Source organism: Gavia stellata, chromosome 4 (genome assembly GCF_030936135.1).
Source record: "Gavia stellata isolate bGavSte3 chromosome 4, bGavSte3.hap2, whole genome shotgun sequence".
NCBI lineage: Eukaryota > Metazoa > Chordata > Aves > Gaviiformes > Gaviidae > Gavia > Gavia stellata.
The window spans coordinates 56,635,586-56,656,677 of NC_082597.1; the positions used below are offsets into that span (position 1 = coordinate 56,635,586).

The 21,092-nt window shown below is 37.7% G+C and overlaps 1 protein-coding gene across 2 annotated transcripts in view; it reads right to left on the minus strand.

Moving 5' to 3' along the window:
* The window catches only part of EP300 (E1A binding protein p300), a 64,325-nt gene extending 43,542 nt beyond the window's left edge, over nucleotides 1-20,783 (minus strand). For both annotated transcript variants that reach the window (XM_059816102.1, XM_059816100.1), the window contains exons 1-2: nucleotides 20,690-20,783; nucleotides 5,802-6,460 (exon numbers count right to left, since the gene is read on the minus strand). In XM_059816102.1, coding sequence (XP_059672085.1) covers nucleotides 5,802-6,460; nucleotides 20,690-20,783 — 753 coding nt within the window. The remainder of the gene's footprint in view (nucleotides 1-5,801; nucleotides 6,461-20,689) is intronic.
* Nucleotides 20,784-21,092: the final 309 nt, after the last annotated feature.

Here is a 21,092-nt window from a genome sequence, read left to right on the forward strand (position 1 = left end):
CTGCATGCAACTCTAGACTGAGTCAAGAAAAAGGTCATTCGGGAGATTCTTCACCTGGCACAAGGTGGCCTTGTGACCCTGGTACAAGAAACAGAAGCATGTTCATGTCATTTGCTGTGACATGTTGAGAAATATGAATGAGAAAACATCAAACAGGAAGAAATGGACGACCTCATGACTACAGAAGGACGATAAAAATAATCCTGTAGAATTTTATCAGTAGGAAACAATCAGGAAGACTGACATGTAGTTCACCATCATATTAATGATCTATTGTGAGTGAGGGCTGGATAAACAATGAAGTGCAGAAGAACCAGCCAAAGAAAGGTGGTGTTACTACCACTGCATGAGACAAGTACAAGGCTTCATCTGCAATATCATGCAAAAACATACATGGCTGTATCATAGCTACAAGTCAGCAAGTGCAACCTCTATTCACTCCTTCCTGGCCACTACGTCCTTTCACTGGTCTTCCCTTTTGTCTTCTTATCCATCCCATCTGTTGTTTTTCTTCCCCTCCTTACCTCACAGCCTCAACTTACCTTCATCACATATGCAAGATTCGCACACAAGGAAGAGCAGACAAAAATCCACACCACAATAAAGGAGAAAAGGAGGAAACAAGGAAAATAGCAAAAGAATATGATGCATGGCTAATAGACAGCAAAAGTAATATCAAATGGTTGTACCTTCTACATACACAGTGGAAAACCACTCAACTTTCCTGCCTCCAACAGAAGCAGGGGCTGTCATTACCAGAATGATGGAAGATGTGCACCTCTCACCATGTAAATGGCATGGATGGCACGACTTCAAGAAATATCCCAGTTCACAAGCACGAGAAGCATCTGATAGGGCTGTTCAGACGCTCCCCCCATCTAAGAAGAACAACTACAGAAGTGGAGGAAATTCCCCAAAGTTTTGTTCTAATGCCATGAAACACATGCATCTTCAGTTTGGAAGAAGGTCAAGTAACTAACCCTGCTTCTAGTTTTACTGTTGATGCCACAGAGTACAAATTGAGGAGGAATAGCTGTTAGAGCTATGCACATAGACATTACAAATATTCTACTGTTTCTCTATAAAAGCAACTGCTTCACTGATAGTCTAGTATTTGAAAGACAACTAGGTATCAGCAATAGTATTGAACAATGACCAGTTTTAAGATATGCAAAGATAAATGTAAGGAGGGAGAAGTAAAGAAGTAGAATTAAAATTTTAATAACATTCTTCCAAATAATCCAACATTTGCAGTATCAACTATGTATCTCTACCAGGGTAACTGCAGTGCATGCACTAGTTTAAGACCATACTGACGGTATCCAGTATCTTTCCATATCCACATGTTCATAAGTGGAAGTTAATTAACTTACCCAAACCAGGAAAGTTAGTTTTAGTAAATTCCAGCTGGCTCTTTAAAAACAAGAATTGATTATACATCACTTTCTAGTGCCATTCTACTGACTGGTAGAACATTACTGGATATAATTACGGACATAACCTAAAAACAAAGTTTTGCCAGCGGTATCCGCTGCATTCTTTCCAAGGACTATTATCAATCATTATTCTTTGCACTTGACTGCATAATGTTTGAAAATACGTACTGCAAGACACTAGCCTTATTTCACTGCCATCTGTGGAAGAAACTCCCCTATCCACCCCAGAAACTTAGACTCAATGACAAGTCTTTACTGCCGTATTTCTCTCTCAAACAAACATTCCTCCCTTACTCTAGGAAAGCGAGCAATTACCCATTTTTTCACCTTGGTTCACCAAAGAAGGAAAAGCAAAAGACCAGAACACACAACTACACTTTTAATGGATTACTGAACTTGATCATAGGGTATGCTTGGTCACAGAGTCTAAACAGTATGGATACATTTCCCTGTTGAACCAAATAATAAGGCAACCGAGAACACTGACCTTCTACCTAAAATGTGACACTGAATATGCTAACACTAAGGAACATACGGTGCTTTTATTTTCTTTATCTAATTTTACAATTTGAGGGTAACATCATCTTCAATCTCTCTGCAACTTTGAACAGAATTTTATTATTCTGAAATTTCATATTGTTTTACTTAAAGGAAGTTACAGAGATTCTGAAGAATTACATTTGTCTTTGTAAAATATTGCCGTCGATTCTTCTTAACAGAGCTTAAACTGATAAAACCAAGTGTATCCATTATAATAGGAGAGAACCCTGTACATACTCAAACAGTAAGCCAAATGACAAAGAATTACTACTGGAACTCCAAACATTTCAAGTAATTTCACATGTGAGTGAAATACATAGCAGAGGTAGTAGTGATCTAATCTGAACTAATCTGAATTTACTAATCTGAACTGCCTTCACATCCATTTCATTATCTGAGTAACAGAACATTTATTGAATCAGTGGGAGATGAAATCTAAATGACCTGAAGGCCAGGTGAACTTAGTCACTTTGTGATAGAGCACTGCTATCACAGAAATGCACACACCAACTTCTATGCACAATACCCACCCTCCCCTAATAAGAGGCTGGACAATAAGACTGTAACTAGGCACTCTCAACAGAACCCAGTGAACAACAAACTGAAAGTTTTAACTAGATATAATTCAAAATAAAGAATGATTCAAAACACAAAACATTAATTTGTTCTTAACTTATTATAGAGCTTGAATTTGCTGTTTGCTTTTCAATTCATCAAAGCTGTGAAACAAAAACCCTGAAAAATGCTTAAATACTGAAAGAATCAAAACATTACAATTTACAAAACTCCATTTTAAGAGTAATGGGAACATCTGTTGTCCTCCTAACTTGCACACAACCAAGCACATAAAAAACAAAGAGCTATTCAAAAAAGCAAAACTTGTTACAATTCCTTTCCCCTCCAAACTTCTAACGGTTCCTTTCAGGCTAGACTTTCACAGGCATTTTTAAGCTGGTACTGTCACCAAAGCAGGGTCCACACCCTCCTCCAACTGGCAATATCGACTCCTGTAGTATGTCCCCTCCCTAATATCAGCACGAGAATTCCAACTGATGAGTATAAATTGGACCAGAAAAACAATTAAAACTTTTTTTTTTTAAATGACCATATGAGTTTCAAGCCTGGATTAATTTCTCAACACAGCCTGTCATGCAACTGGCACAGAGATGGCATGCAGACAGAATTGCTTCTTTGTATGTCAGTGACTGCTTACATCATACATAGAACTACAGCATTAGACCACAGGATATAAGTGGTAGATTACGACAGTACACATTTATGTATACCAGGTGACCCCAAATCAATAATTTACATTGACATTCGGGATTTCAAGTCCTAAAAAGTAACATGCACAACTAGAAAAGTTGGGAAGTACATGGCTAATGTGTAAAGTAAGTGTTCCACTCTATTGCTATCCAATGTTTTGGGAGGAGAGGAAGAAAACACTTCAGTCACTCCACAGGACAACAGAACAAAGCAAGAAACGTAACTAATTTTGCTTTCCAAATTGACTAGCCACTTGGAGCTCATCTTTACTGTTAGAAGAACGTAACATCCTCCCTCCCAACTAGTTAACATCACAAGAAACCTAAGCTATTCCTCTGTACAAACCATTGCAGACAACACACCTCCGTTTCACTGAGAGATAACTCACAGAGGCAACCCTCCCATCACCTAAAGGGGCTGATTTTGGCAAGCTAACATGATGAACTTGAACACAACTGAAGTGTCTGGTCTATTTTTTGCTCCTACTGAAGGACAGCTCCTGGATAATGCACATTTTTTGCAGTGATGAAGGAAACCTACAGAAGTTATTACACAAACTCCCACATTAACAGCCAGACAGTACTCAATTTACCAATTTAAAAAACTGGCTTTTAAAAACAACTGCTTAGGATCCTCTGTTTTCATCTACTTTTTGAAGATGTGTAGGTGGGAGAAACAAAAGCAGATGGGCGGAGAGATAAAATGGTCAGACATTACTGTTGTCAGATTTTGCTAACTCCACTGCATGAAGTGAAACACAGGCTCCCTGCCAACACCAAACCAATTGAAGACATTCTGGAATTTCAGACTCCATTTCAGACTGTTCTTTCTCATCCGGCAGCCTCAACTCCTTTATGAGGGCTATACCCACCATACTTACACTAAAAATCTCAAGGGTTTTTTATCAGCAATTCAAGAACTCTATTTTTAACCAGTCTGGTACTATGAAATACAACCCAGAAGTTATCATGTATTTGGCCTGAATATTCCCAAAGCACAAAATGTTCTTACTTTAGATGTACAGAACATTTTGGAATTTAAGCAATCAAAGACAATTTAATTTTGGACTACATCAGCCAAAAGCTTTATTTTCTGTCCTTTCTTTACTTATCCTAGATAAAGAAGTTTATTATAGTGCATAACCCTACTTTAGCTCTGATAAGTAAGGATTAAGAAGTTGCATTTCACCCAAATACCCCCAATACATCAATTTTTGACCTCTGAATACAGCTTTCTAAAGATTTTTTTTCAGTCAAGGATTAATGAATGAGACATTATATAATTCCAATACAAAAATACTTCTAAGTAGTTACATATTTTATTGATATATGTATCAGAACCATTGTTAGCAGCACACTAAGCTTAAGCAAACAGCTAAGATCAAAGAACTTCATAATTAATAACATTCACGAGACACTAAAATCATTTTACTTATTACATTAAAGCATAGCAAAACCATTAATACCCAGCATAATTTTAATTTATATTTCAAATACATTTATAGACTATGTTACTTATCATTCCAAGCCTTCCAAGTGGACTGACTTTAGGCATTCTAAGATAGTTCTACTCAGGTATTGCAAAGCACCTTGGAAAAATGTTCCCCTCATTAGCCAAGAAACACAAAATACCCACCAAAAGTGAACTGAAACATTTAAATGTTTTGTAGGCTTTTGATCAAAACACTAAAAATTTGAGGAAAAATACTGAAGTGGCTCCCTACTCTAAAAATTTGTGCATGACAAAAATTAAATTTAGACATCTCCTTGTCATTTGAAACACTAGATCTTCTCTCATCTTTTCAGTGAATGATGACAACAACTTTCTTCTAATCTCCTAAATTACAAAAGCACATCTATTTCCCTCACCAGTATAAAAAAAATATTTTTTCAGCTTTCTTGTTTACTCTCCTATAGATAAAGCCTTTGTAAATTTTAAAACTAGAACTGAGTTGGATTAACAGTCTTTTAAGAACCCAACCTTTGTCTTCAGGTGTTTATGCAAGCATTCATTCTCCACAATTAACTCATATACCTATTTCTTAACAAGGCCAATGTATGTCTTAACACACGCAGTGTATCAGTCCATTCCAACTTGTATGTGCCTCTTAGCACCTGCTACAGCATAAACACTCAGTTCATCTCAGACAACACACAGAAAAAAGCATCACAACATCTAAAAGGTCCTGATAGATTCCCACCACACTCACAATATCAGCATCACACTAGATGGGAAAAATATTTGTGGACAAAGGATAAAACACAATAAAATACAATCAAGTTACTTTTCAGTGTTGTTGATAACCTATACTGCCACAAGATTTCTAAAATAGGCTTTTTAATCTAGCAATAGTCTTTTGTTGTGCAAGACTCCATTTTTGCCTCCCATGACTGCCACAAATTCCGCTTTAGCAGCATATAAACTATTTACCACATGATCCAGGACTCTTAAAAGAAAAAAGTCCTATTCTATAGAACCCATACTGCAGAGAAATAAATCTTACAAAACAAAGTCAACAAGAAGAAGGAAGGTAATAAAGTCAAGTTTAGCTTGTCTTACCTTATTCATGGCTCCAGGCTGTGGCCCCCTCAGTCCAGCCTGTCCTCCCATCTGCGGAGAGCCTTGTTGCAGTGTCTCAGCCAGCAAGTTACCAGCGCTACCCATTCCTGGGTTTGGGTACGGCATATTAGGTCGCCCTCTGCCTGCTCCAATTGAACCGTTCATGACTTGCCCCTGCATCATCCCCTGTCCGTTGCCTGCTGCCAACATGCCAGGATTCATGCCAGGATTCATCCCTGTGTTCATTCCCATGCCAGGCTGATTAACTGGACTGTTTACTGTTGGCATCATTCCTGCTGTGGATTGGGCTGAAGGACCCTGGTTTGGTCCACTTGCACCCATTGCCATATTGGGAGAAGTCAACCCACCCTGTGCCATGGGGCTTTTCACCATGCTGTTTAACATTCCCATTCCAGGACTATTTTGTTGGGTTTGACTAGCCATGCTCTGGCCAGGGCCACCAACCCCCATATTGAGATTTGGGGAGCTACCAGCCCGTAAAAGTTCAGACAGCTGCTTGTGTTTAGAGGCAGCATCTTGTGCCAGGCCAAGGCTGGTCTGCAGCTGATTAATGTCACCACCATTGGTGAGTCCCAATTCTGTGGAGCTGATCAGTTCATCTGGCAAGTCATGTTCCAGATCAAAGAGTGATCCAAAATCTGAAAAACAAAACAAATTTTATGAGGTCAGAGCAATCAATAATATCTTGAAGAAAAATTTTGTTCATTAGTTTCTATTTTTTATTTCAAGTAACTAGCAAAACTTTGCTTTCTATGTTCCAGCAAAATTCCCGTATCAGTCATTACTGAAAACTATCCAATTAGACATGACAGAAGTAATTTCTAAACCTTACACAGTCTAAACTAGAGAAGAACATTCTACTTCTCCCTCCTACAACAGTTTGTGTTGAAAGATCATGGGTATCTCAGACTATGATCTCTCAACTTGAGAAATTTGACAGGCAAGGAGAGAAAAAAAACCTGTATTACAACAATCCCACAGAGTTAACCAATGGAATTAGATAACAATTATTACAAAGAATTAAAAGGTTGATGGGAAAGCACCGTCTTTAATTTTTAACTTTCACTGAACACTTGTTACTTTTGGAACAGACATAACTAGTATGGTTTCCAAAAAATGTTTACAATTTATAAAATAATAAAAATAATAAATAGAGGTTTTTTGGGGATGGTTTTTTTAAGTCTTCCACGTCCAGTCATTCCCAGCACAGAATTGCAAAATTCCAAACTTCACTGGACAGTCAGTGTCTTCGCACAATGAACACAGTCAGAAAACAAAATAACCCTCCTGGCCATGTAGCTGTGCAAAAACATTAGGATCAAAAAAATAAAATTCACATCTCAAGAGCCCATGAAAAGCAATCCCCAAGGTAATCAAGTGGAGAAAGATTACTATTTGGGAAATGTAGATACCAGAATATTACAGAGTACCCAGAATCAGTTTGCTCAAGAAAACAAAAAGTTCTTATGTCTGCAGAAGTAGCATGCACCTTGATCTGTATATTTAATCTATGGTAGTTAAAGCAAAAATAACCTAGCAAGTTTATGGCTAAAAGCTGAGACACTGTATGACGTAGCCATGCACAACTAGGCTGTAAAGCTTAATATTTGGAATCTAACAATACCTAGTAAAGGAGGGTTTTTTTAATCTTAACTATTGGAACATTTCAGCACCACTTCTGCCAGAAAGGTCATTTCATGGATACTCTGTAAGAGGTATTGCACTGCATTTTCAAAAACTTCAGATCTAGACAATGACCTAAACCACTACTCATTATCTCAGCAACTGCAACTGCATTTTAAAGGAAATGTCAATTACCCTGAATTCTAGAGAGGCTGGCAAGATACTTGGTCCAAACATTAATGCAAAAAGACTACAACTAAAGAGCACGTAAGTCAGAAAAGCTCATCAGCACTAGGAATCTGTTCAAAATGTTTCACATGATACCATACCCAAACTGCCAAACTCCAGTACTAACAGTTTCTACGACTTCACAACTGTTATCACAGGTAAGATCATGACTTAAGAATTCTGAAAATATGCTATGAGGTTGGCAAGAATGCAGGTATACCACAACAGAGGAGATTTTATAACTCCATTTATATATTCTTCATTACTGCAAAGCACCAGAGACAGAATGAAAATTTTTCCATTAAAGAACTATGTTTTAAACTATTAAAATCAGTTAGCCCATTCTTCATTAACTTAAATCTCATGCTAAAAGTTATGCTTTGCAACACATACTAAAGACTGATCTTTCATTTGCATCACTGGTATTCTTCAGCATGACTGGTATTTTTGAAGATTGAGAAGTGAAGGAAAGAATCAGAAGAATAAAGCTTTGTCCAAGTTTTCCATTTAAAATGATGAATTTAGAGTTTTGTGTCAGTAGACTTATCTCAAAACAGCCCCCCACCCCCGCCATATTTACAATGCTCAGTGGTTAGCTTAAGAATTAAGCATTGATGAACATGGAAGAGTCACAGTGGAAGAGACACTCAAATTCAAGGGGAGATGAAGGAAATGGAGAAAGCAATCAAAAAAACCACATGACAGTGTAAAATAGCTTCAACAGGCATCTCGAGATCTTAAGATGCCTGTTAGGACACCTTTAAGAAGCAAATGTTGAAGCACTACATCTAGAAAACACTCTGGCTAATAACCTGACAAACAGCCCATGAGTAAGGAAGGAGTAAAAAAATATGATCAGTAATTCACAAGTTAGTCTGCTGCCCAGAAAAAACTTCTCCTTAATGATAAAGAAACAAAACTGAAAATGAAAGTTAAGTGTCTGGGAAGAACATGAGCCAGCACAAACCCTGCACCTACAACATAACCATAATGGCAGCACACAGCAACCTCCCATCTGCAAACTGGGAAACAGCTATTGAGGCAAAGATGCCCCCACAGCTCAAAGGCCAGTTTTGTGACTGGTTGTAGCTGGGGAAAGAACTTCTGCTCTTGAACAGACACAACTTCCAGAGAAGGCGAGTCCCAAAACAAAAATCCCCACTTCACCTTTTTTGAGATCAGACCACTGTATATTAAGCCTTTCACAAAACCACCTGGAAAGTGATCAGCAGATGTCTAAATATGAAGAACTAATTCATTTTTCAAACCATCACAGAATATTTTCTCAGACCCATTTAGATTATTTCAGATATAACACTGCAAAGGAGCAGTGAAATTCTTGGTTTTGGATATAAAGATTTGCTCATCTTTCTTCACAAGAAAATATTAATCTGCTTCTCTGAAGACCTCATTCTTTTTGAAATTCTCCCTCCTCATAAATGAGAAGAGGATTCCAGCTTTAAGGCTTACTCAGTCGTATCCAACTGGAGTATCCAGGTACAAGCTACCTGAGCTCCTTGGCCTGGTCAGTCAGTGCCACCCACAAACAAGAAGTGTCCTAAAAAACTCAAAATGTTTTTAATTCTTTTTATTAACATCTCAAAACACAACAAATCAACAGCTACATTAAAAAAGACAGGAAACTAAATGGTTGTGAGATAATCCCAATCGGATTAGTTCTTTCCATATAAGACTAACTTGTTAGAATTTTTAATCCTAGAGAATATACAACAGAAGATTCATCATAAAAGAATACTATCAGTTACAAGCCAAAATCATAAGTAGTAAATACCAACAATGCAATATTCTGGCGTGAGTTTGCTCTTTTTATAAGTCTCTCCCAAAAAGAAAACTTCAAAGTCTTCTTCAGCCAGTAGATAACAAAACTAGAAAAACTTTCAGTTGTCTGGTCAACTATGAAAATTACATGTTTAGTCAACTGCCAAGAGGCAGATACAGGACTGAAACCCGACCAGTCTCAAAAGACCATAAAGCTCAGTAAGACTTTGTGTATGTCTAGCAACAGTTGCAATCCATTTCAGTCTTTTACTTGTAATGTTTATCCTAAAGCTCAAGGTAGAGAGTTCTACCTATGACCAATCCAAAAACTGACAAGGCTGGGCCAGACAGCTCTCGGAGTACATGAAAATAATGGCACATACACTCACACAAGAGCCAAAGGCATAGCTTAAGACAATGGTGACAAACATTCAGAGAAGTGATTGACTTTCCAGTACACTGAATCCACTGCTAGCCTTGCAATCTGTTTCATTAAGAATACACAAGATGATTTCTTACTAACAAAATTAACCTTGTGGGAAGGCGAAGGAGGCAGATTAGTGCTGCAAAGGTTTGTCTATCTGATTCATAATCCCTAGAGATCTTAGGGGATAGTCAGACACAGGAAAATTCGGATGTAACAGAACAGAGAGTATCTGGCCTAAGAGCTCAAAAACATCCAGTTATATGCAGGCAGTAAGTGGTAGAGCTAAATCTTGATCTCAATAGAGTGTACAGAGTGATTCCACATTATGTTATTTATGGTATTATTAGTGTAACAAAAAGATATGGAATAAATTGCTATGGCCACCTAAGAATCAAAGGAAAGAGAAGGAAGTACCTCCACAAAACAACAAGGTAATCAGAAAGTCAACCTGAGGTAGTCTCAACATGCAAAGACATATAATAATTCCTTTTAGGAACTGTACCACTACTGAACACTCAACCAAGTATTTTTTTGTAGAGTCAAGAAACTGGCCTGACTTGCCCTGACTACATAAGATCTGCAGTGAGAAAGTGGGTCAGAAAAGACAGTAGATGGAGTAAGTCCATTTCTTTCAATGGCAGTCCAGTTAAACTGGATTAAGTAACATGAACTGCACCTAAACTATGACAAAGCAACTTCAAAAAATCAGTGTGCTAAATTGTGTTGCATACTATGGATTATTTTCTTAGTTTTGGACCCTGCTTCTAAGTCTGCCTTTGACAGTGTCTGACCTGCAAGGTGCATGGAAACTGCCCGCCTGGGTTGGAAACCCACCTGGCACCAAAATGGACTTTAAACTAGTACAGATTCAGAGTGTGCAATCAAAATCCTTAAGTCAATAAGACATCAGCGCCTTATCAAGTGATCAATTTTCAAACCAGTGATGTAACAGCTCTCAAAGCATGCAAGGCAAGGTAGAGATTTCTGACAATTCCTGTAACACAAGGAAAATATATCCATACTAACTACTTAGCAAAAAGATCAACATATGGGTTCAAGTGGCATATGCTAGTTTCTTTTGCATGCTTTCTAGCCTACAGTCATGATTCAGTTGTTTTCTCATTTCTGGATTAAGACAACAGACCTCTATTCACCTTTCAGAACAAAACAGGCATTTCTATCAATATGGAGATTATCTGGTTCTAGCAAATAGGCTGCAGTGAATAATACTAGCTTTCTAAGAACTTGCCTACATGCTACAAAATAGCAAGAACACTTTACTCTCACGTGTACTGTACCCTCAGACTCAAGACGTTCAAGCATTCAGTCTCAAAGAAGAGTTGGTATATCTGAAGAAACAGCATCATGCGTGAACAGTGACGCCTGAAGAACCCTGCATGCCAGACATGTAAGACAACAACTTACTCCAGTGCTTACCTCGTTGCTGATCTTACAGAGGTAAGAGACTTTACAGTTCCTGTCCCTGCATCCCATTTATTATATTATATTCTGAACACAGACATATCAAATTAGAAAGCTGCTGAACAGTCACCTTTTCACACAAATGCTTCTGGGCTCCAGAAACATATCAGTGGATCAAATTATATCACAGTCATTAGGTTCACAATGAAACAAGTGGACAAGGCTTAATACAGGACACTGAATACAAAGCATGCATGTGACAGGGTTGACGGGAGCCACAGATGAAGTTGGACTACACAGAAAACATGATACCTTTGCTACACTTTCAGATAAAGAGTAACAATAAGCTGCTGAGGTCAGTATCTTCCCTGCATGGCGACAGGAAAGCTATCCAGGAATCAAACAGGGTCTAGATGTAACAGAGAAAGTGCCCAGAGGATACAACCAATATTTCAGAGAAACCTGCTGTTCAAGCTTGCAGTCAAGCACCAGCATTACAGGCCTTAAAATGTATTGTCTGAAATGCTCTTAAAAAAAGCCTGAACCCAAAACATAAAAATAAAAAAGGCAGAACAAGATAAGGAGACACATTCTCACAAGACAATTCTCAGGTATACATGAAAATGCAGAAGCAAAGGTGAAGCACAGACTTGAAACAAAGTGCTAGTAAAGTCATGAATTCCCAAGGCCTCTGCAATGGCAGGAAAATTAAGCTAGTCATGTTCAGACAGCTTTATCAGGGAAAAAACCCCACATCTAAGAAAGAGGCAAAAACACTAAGATTCCTACCAGGTGGATGTTAGAGAATTTTGCTACACGGCATTTTGGAGATCAGATTTATTTTTACCATTAAAGCCCATTAAGGAGAAGGCTTTTCATGTAGATCCTCTGTGAAGCCACAATTACCCAATGGTAACACAAACTCTGCCAAACCATTTTTCCTACCTTAAAATGTAGAGTTAATTTAAATCAATCTACTAATTTGATGCAAGACTAAGGGACAAAAATTCAACATCAGCCTAAAATACTAAGGTCTAGATTCATCATTGCAACTACTGCTTCCAAAATCCTAAGTCATCAGTCTCTATATAAACCCTAACCATAACTCACCCCCAAAGTGGAAGTATGATGCAGAGGTCTTCAATATTGCTGATGCAACAGCAACTCAGAATTCTTACTCTGTATTGCGCTATTTGGGTAACCAAGTCTTCAGCATTAGACTTTGCTATTAATTCTCTTCCCCGCAAGAAACTGGGGAAGCACTGCCTCCTTCCTTCCCTGCTAATCCAGCGAAGACCTGAATTTGCTCACCACATCAAGAAATTTGATAATTTAAAGTAAGACTTGAAACAATACTAGCAGAAAACACATCTAGAAAAGACATACTCAAAACTCCTGGAAGACAACAAAGGCACAAAGTATGTTAGCATGTCATGGTAGTGCACAACTTCAAGCACAGTTGTTTTTTTTTAAAAACCCCAAGTGTTTGTTGATGAAAAAGTCCAATTCACCATCTAGAACACACATTATTACTAGTTGTAACAACCAAGTATAAACATTTTACAAGTGTAAAAAAAAAATCATTCTAAAGAAGCAACAACTTATCACTCGACATCTATCAACGACTATTTTAAGACCTCACTAATTTCATTTTTTTCAAGCTATCCTAATCCCTGTTCAAATACTGGCATCAAAAACATCAACCCTTGCTTAAGGAAAAAAGTCTGAATTTTGCAAAGTCTCAATAATGTACAAGTTTAAGTCTTACTTGTACCAAACTAATATCAACAAAAATGCCAATTTTAATAGATTCTGGTTGATGCATGTTTTTTGCAACTTCAGAAGAAAACTGTATGTATAACAAACTTTGCATTTTTGTAATGATATCCAAAGTTCTTCAAAAATCAGTATTTAGAGACACAGATGATAGCGGGTGTTTACCACTGAAAACCATAGTGAAAATTCAATGGTTATGATTCCGGAATACGGAATTGTAGCCATTCTAGGGAAACAGAAGTGATGTAATCATATGGAAAAGACTGGGTGCAAGAATCAAGATAGGGTACGTTTAATGTTTTAACATCACTTAATGGGGAATTTTGCAGACACTGTTGTTTGTGTACCTGCCTGTTCACGCTTTTACCTAACACAATGCAAAGGTACTAGTCTTGCCATCATTGATGACCCAAATAAGATGAAGTTTTGACATTTTAATTCCAAAATGCTGAAGTCACACAGTTAATAATTTCCTTGTGAACATGTTGCTATTTGCATAAATTTCACTGGACTACCTTTAACTTCAGTGAAAAGTCTCTAAATTAGTATTCTTCTTCCCAAGGCTATCGTGTGTATGCCACTGAAATTCCCATAAGACCACCGTAAGTTACCTACTGTTGGTATGTGGTATTGTTAAATAGTAAGAATGTCATTTCAGTTGGGAATCTGATAAATTGCGGACCACTGTGCACACAAGACTGGATAGTTAGAGATGTCTTGCTGGTCTGCTATGCTGGTGGGCAGAAAATGGGTACATGCAGATAGGAAGGGAACATCTGAATGTGCACAAACACACTGAATCAGTTTCATTATAGAAGTGATTACAAATCAGTTTCAAAAAAAAAGTAAAGTTCACTTCATTGTCAAGTTAACGACGACTTTGAAATGATGCAATCTGCATATACAATTACCAAAAAGTCAAGCCAGTTTTCTGAGTATTACTGACTTGAGTTCATTCAACATTACTCCCAAGTAAAACCAAAAAGTAATGCTGAATTTATGTATAAAAAAAATATAAAAATAAACAAAAAACAGAAGTCAGCAGATAGACTTCTTTATCTTGAACAAGTAATTCCCCAGAGCTCCTGAAATTATGTTCAGAAATACGTAAAAGGCAGTTTAGCTTCAGTAGAATTTGTACTGAGCAAGTCATACACCAGCATTTTGCCAGAGTTTTTTTTTTTTATTAGAATTCTAAAAGAGAAAAAACTGGGAATAAGATTATTTTAATTCATTAACACGGTAAGAGTGATTATCTATTCACTTGTATTTGGGAGTTCTACAAAGCAAGAAATGGTAAACCATGATTCTGCAAGCAAACAGATATGGTTCAAAACTTTACTTACATGTCTGTAAGAGATGCAACAAAAGGTGCAGTACAGAGGTGTTTCACATCATCGAATGGAAAAAAGCAAAATCTTTCTCTGGCACATTTCACAACCACCAATAATAGAAAATAAACCTGTGCTGGTTTTGAAGGTCTTGTACCCACCTTGCACTTTTTTATGGAAACCCTAGTTTGGACCACGATTTCATTTCCTTGCTGTTCCTGTAAACACACCTGACATCATCAACTAAACCACAAGTTACTATGATTTGAGTTAGTCAGAATTCAACACTCCTTTTTCTGATTTTCTTCAAAAAGTTTTGGAAGAAATCTGTGCTTGAAGAAGAATATAGCACATGAAGTTTTTAAGAGAACTTTAAATACATTCATATGCCAATCCATTTTAAGGAAACTTGTTGCTATTTGGGAAGAGAATGAAGTCACGTTGTCAGATATATCACTTATGCTCAGGGAGAGGATTTCTGTGAATTGCCCTAGTTCAAGTTCTACTTGAAGTTCTATAAATTCAGTGTAACCACAGAAGTTTTTTTGTCAGTGCATACAACCATATGAAGAGACAGATGTATTTTACTTCAGCCTGCTGCTACAGTTTAAGTAAAGACAGAAAAGCCAAATCCTTGGAGACAGGTGTGCATTGTTTATCTGTCAGTGAAATCTACACAGTAAAATTACTCCATTTGCCAAATAATAAATCTAAATTACTTTTGGCCAAGCCCTCTCAGAGGGGGCACTAGTTCGGGTGATGAGAAAGGTTAAAGTAGTATCATTACATTGTTGGAACAAGCACTGAAAAGCTGCTCCTGCTAAAGCAGCTAAGACACGACCCTGAGGTGACACACTGGAGATAATCAAGCAGCCTACAGAGAAGATACAAGAAATACACACTAAATCATACACAATCAAAATCTAATAATAAAGTAATTTTCTTCATGCTGTAAAGGTACAAGAAACCAGAATTCCTACAGTAGAAATTCAGTGTTTATCCCCAAATACCTTACGAAACCCACATGCCCTAAAAACATACACTAAACCCTAGAGTCTGCTAGACCCTTACCAAATGAAACTTTGGTTTTCTGCAAACACACAACTGACCAATAACCTGAACTAGGGACCCTCTAGACTAAATCCAAACCCTGCTGTAGGACCGTGAGGGACAAGATGCAAAAATTAGTTTGGTTTTTTTTTTAATCTAGGATTTAAATTCCCAAGTTCAGCAACAAAGGTTTTCCCTGCAATATCAAATTTGTGAATCTGTATTTAAAAATTACAAACGTAAACTGGTTTTCTAGTCTTAAAGGTTTCTTTTATTTGTAAGTGCTCAAGATTCAGTTTTGTATCACAATATGTACAGTCCTTGTGTTATAGTGGATATTTCTTTTTAAAAAAATTAGGTACCTTTCTAACGCTGCTCAGAAAAGTACATACCTATGTCAGAGATGCACACACAATCCACTTGGAGAAAGGGGCAAAAAAGCGCAGAGATACAGCAGTTTGGAAATCTATGAGGTTCAAAATTTTGCAAGATTTTCTTTAAAAAGTTACTAACCACCATATGAATGATTGGTTTACTTTTTAAAGAAAATCTTGCAGACTTAAATTACCTTAATTTACATTTATTCCTAATGCAGTTACTTTAAGAACCTACTTAGCTACAAGGCAAAGATGCCCATTTTTGCCACACAAGCATTCACCACTGCAATACTCAATTTACAGTATATGCCATCCATCAAACCGTATTTTAAGGCATGTCTCATCTCATAACAACTAATACGTGGAAAAAAAAACAGCAAAAAAAAATGTGGCTCTCAACAAGAAGGGATGAAAATATTTAATTGATGGCTGTAAGTTAAATGTAGCTAATGACTTGGTCTTAAACATTAGCCAAAAAACAGATTTGTGAAAAGTATTTAATTTTAAAAGTAGTATATACACACACTAGGAAAAAACACACAGCTGTCTGAAAACAGAATTGAAAACCGTGCATATTGCATATGCCTCTGGAAAAGGCAGTGAGACAAGATTAATATGATTCATTTCGAGCAAAGAAACATCCTGATACATTTGGAACAAATGAAAGATGAGTATCAGTCAAAACTGCAATAGTCCGGGCGAGAAGTTTCATTACAAGTCTTAGACCTTTGATGCAAGGGAGAGTAAAGTTTTAAAGGTCAGAAGCAGTTCCTGAAAAAAGGGAACATACAAACTTTACAAAAGGTGGGTACTGAAAGGGAGACTGGAGATGTGCTATTACTCAGAAAAACGTGACTTTTGGATATAGTAAACTGAAGGATATTAAGGCACATACCACAAGTACGTACACTGATCTCTGATATAACACACATGCCAACTAATTGTAGAAAACTGACTTCCAATGTTACAGCAAGCCAGAAACACTAAGCACTTAAAATCCTATTTTTGGATCTAGGAACCCAAAGACATGATACCATACAACCACGCTGCAGCGGAGAGTATACTCCATATTTATTCCTTGACAAAACACAGCAGTTCTGAGTGCAGAGCCTGAAAAAAGCTTTCTTAGTTCACAGAAAACAGGTTATTTCTAAGGCAGGGGGCTGTAAAACATGATTAAACTCTCCCTTCCTGAATATACCGCAGAAATCTGTACGTGGCAATTTCAGTGCACCTGCGTTACTGCAGGAAAAACTAAGGCGTTCACAAATAAAAAGGCCAAATAAAAGAATCATTTACTCAAGGAGATAACTTTTGAGGATGCACTCAAATTATTCGGGGGAAGGGAATAGATTGGTGTACACCAGTTTGCTAATACAATGTTCAAGAAAGTCTTGTTAGACTAGGTGCAACATATCAAAACAGTGTATCTACCAGTAAGGAGAGGTGAGAAAAATGAGCTACGCTGGCAAAGTAGGTAGGTCAATGTAACCATGCTAGCGTAGAAGAGCTGGGTAGCATCCAGTGTTACAAACTCACATCCCATTCTAAGGATACTGTACCAACAAAAGGTGACCCCATTGTAATGGCCCTCAGAAAACTTAAGGTCTGGACAAAATATATGTATATGTATAATTACCATTCTTCTTTGCAAGAAAATTAAATAGAAAAAAAATTGTAGAGAACCTCTGGCAATTTAAGGGTATCCACACCGTCCTGCTCCTGAAGCTATTCTAGAATTACCCAACATTTAAGAAAAAAATGAGACCATTCAAAAATTCCAATATACTACACTACAATGACAATACCAAGACTTTCTAAATTACTTCAAAACATTTATTACAAAATGTGCTACAAACATTTCCATTTCCCTGTAAGTTTACGTTATTCTTATCTCCTAAAGAAGGAATTGTCATTAATAAAGCAACTCAAAACTACACTAATACAGTATGTTCTATGGCAAAGCAAATTCTGAGCAGGGAACACACAAAACACTTAAGACTTTTAAGACAGAAGGAGATGCAGCACTGCAACAACAGTGGGAAATGCAGTTATATTTGTCTGCTGCCGATAAATCAAGTGTATTAGGACAATCTTTGCCGACTTCTTTTTAGAAGAAAACCACCAACATCTGAATTTAGTACATTCCAAGCCCAGAATATCAGTATCATCCAGGTCTACAGTGAAAACATGAGTGAATTAGAGACTCAATTCAGTCTTCAATATAAATACACTTAACATCTGCAAGTTTGGGAATAAGTTAACTATAGTCAGTCATTGTTTTTAGGTATCTAACAAGCTAAAACAGTATTTCAGATTAAGAAATGAGTCAAAAAGTTAACAGCAAAAGAAACACATTGAAAGATCCACTATGCACATGTGCTGGAAAAAGTTTCATCAACAGTGCAAGTTTCTTACCTTTCTCCCTCTCTCTAATGATGCTGTGAATCTAACAGTTTTAAAAAGAGTGCTTGAGTAAGTACACAAGCACCATGTTATTTATTTTCTATAATTAACTAAGGAGTGGGGACAATACAACAGATTCTGTAAGTGTAATGTACTTAATGAAAGCTGCTTGCACTATTTTAAAGCAAATTTAAGGAGCAGATAGGTTAAAAATGTAAACTTCAAAGCAGTTTCCCAAAACAGCAAAAGCAGGACCAAAAAAAATTGTAGTCTCTCAAGCAGCAAATGAAAAGTATAACCTGCAAAACACGCTTATTGGTTAAGAGGTCTGATTTTATTTAATTAGAGAAACAGACATGATATGTTAAAAACCACAGAAAGTGGTATTGTCCCAAATCCAGGTAATTATCTGTCAACAAAAGGCTCCAGAGGAGTAAGAAACCTTTAACGGTTTTCACATAGCAAATGTAAAGCATTTGCACCACTACAAACCTCTGCGTAGCTATCAGGTGATGACAATCTCAATATCTTTGAGAAAAAATATGCCATTTGTGCACTACTGAAACTGTCCAACAATCCCTAGTGTTTCACCATAACTGTAAAAAGTTTTTATTAAACTGCTCAGTAAACTAAGAATTAAAATAGACTAAGTATTCTGTGAAAATCTGCACCTGTTAAACTGAAATACATTCACAAATTTTCCAAACCTTATTTGATCACAAATGTCTTAAAAACCTGTGTTTATCTGAATCAAAAAACGCCTTTAACTTTCTTATTTTCAAGTATCAGGACTTCTCTCAAAATATATTTTTATTTCACCTCTCTAAACAGAGCAAGATAACCACCATCAAGAAAAATTAAAAATGGTTACTACTGAATTAAGTACTGGTTTCCAAGTCTAGCACAAAATACCAACAACTAGCTCTAGCTAAAGAGCAGCTTCTCCAACCTCTTCTACTCTCTTAATAGAGACCTGTTGATATTAGGAACAGTCATGTCCTCCAGACACAACATAATATTGCCTGTATCTATTACACTCCAAAAGTTACACAGAAACTTTTCAAAACTAAGATGTCATTCACCAAGAATAGAGAAGGCAAAAAAATCAAAATTTTGAAGATGATTCCAAGTAGAATCACATCCACTGCTCAACCAAAAACTGGCTACTGAAACCTTCTGTCTACTGTCAAATGAGGAGGGTTTGGGGTTTTTTTGGTTTTTTGTTTTTAAAAACCCAACTCCTCCTTTTTCTTGCCAGCTGTAACTGCATTGAATAAGATCACCGGTGGCATCAGAAATGCCACCACTCTCTAAGCTCTGGCAGGAGGAGGCCTCCTCCACATCCCATAGGCTAAGAAGATCTAAAGTGAGTTCAAAGAAACTCCTGCGGGACAGGTAGCCAAGTACTCTCATAGCAAAATGACACCATATACTCATCTGCTTCACAAGAAGCATCAAAAAGCTGAACAGCCCTTTGTTACTCCCTCCCCGCTCCCAGTACAACCAGTTCATATTTCCTAGGGATTGGGACACCTAAGATTTCCAACCTCTAGCTTGCCTTTGCAGCATCACCGAAGACCTTTGCAGGACTGCAGAGAAGACCCTTTATCTTCACAGCCCTTAAGCCTACAGGGGAATTTCAGACATTTTCGTCTCGCAGCAAAGAAATGGGAGATGCAAGATGAACTGCACTCCATATTGACTCTTAATGCAAATAAGGAGAAACAACATTTCATTTCTGAGAAGGTAAGAGTCTCGATAAACCTTACACCCCAAGCTTGGGATCTGGATTTTGGTTTTAGCTGTTTTTTCCTAAAGTCGATGGCCTATTTGAATCAGAAAAGCAGTTTTTAGATATCCTTATGCAAGGAGGAGCAAGAAGGATTGTAAAAAGTAAATCAAATAAGCAGACTGCATGTAAAAAAAAAAAGCAAAGAAATAAATCTTGTTTCTAAACGAGTTGTAAAAACCCCCTTGTATATGCAAAATAAAATACGAAACAAGACACACATTTGCATGTACGAATGTACACACATAATTCAACAATAAAGTGTACAAAAGCATCATCTTTAGCACTATTTCATATTTCTGCAACTGGCATTAAAGGCATATGCTTAGCACGGAGCTCAGTAAAAGTGCTATTGTGAAAGACACGAAAATGACAAACTGCTAAGTCTTATCTGCAGTTGATCAAAAGCACAATAAACTAAACAGCTTCGCTTTCAATCACTTCCAAAAAAACAGAAGGGCAGAAACATGCGAACACCCTTCCTATGCCATTAACGCCAATAGGTTCAAACGGAGCGAAAACGGGAGATAGACAGAAAGGACGAAGGCAGGCACGAGTTAACAGTAGCAAAAAGGAGGAGATTTAGGCAGAAGAGGGAGAAAAAAGGGTAGTAATTGCGGCACCGAGAGACGGGGAGGGCCTGGGCCCCCGAGACTGACCTGTGCCGTCGCTGGCGGACACGGAGAGCGCCGGTGAGGAGAGTTTAGGCCGCTTGGCTGAAGGCGGGCCTGGCTCCACCACATTCTCGGCCATTTTTAATTCTTTTTTAGACAATCACTCAGAGCAGAGAGACGGGGGGGTGAACCCCAAAACCTTCACCTTCTTCTCGGGCCCAGAGTCAGCTGAAGACCAACAATAACGTCGAGAACGAGCGAGGAGGATCTGGCGGAGGAGGGGGGGGCCAAGTTCCCCTTTTTCTGCCCCTCGGGCTCCGGGAGGGCGGCAGCGGAGAAGGTGGGAGCTGGCGGGGGGGTGGGGGGGGCGGGAAGAGGCCTCTTCCCCCAGGGGAAAGGGCTGAACGAAGATAGGAAGAGCAGGTAAAGCCCCCGCCAAAAAAAAAAA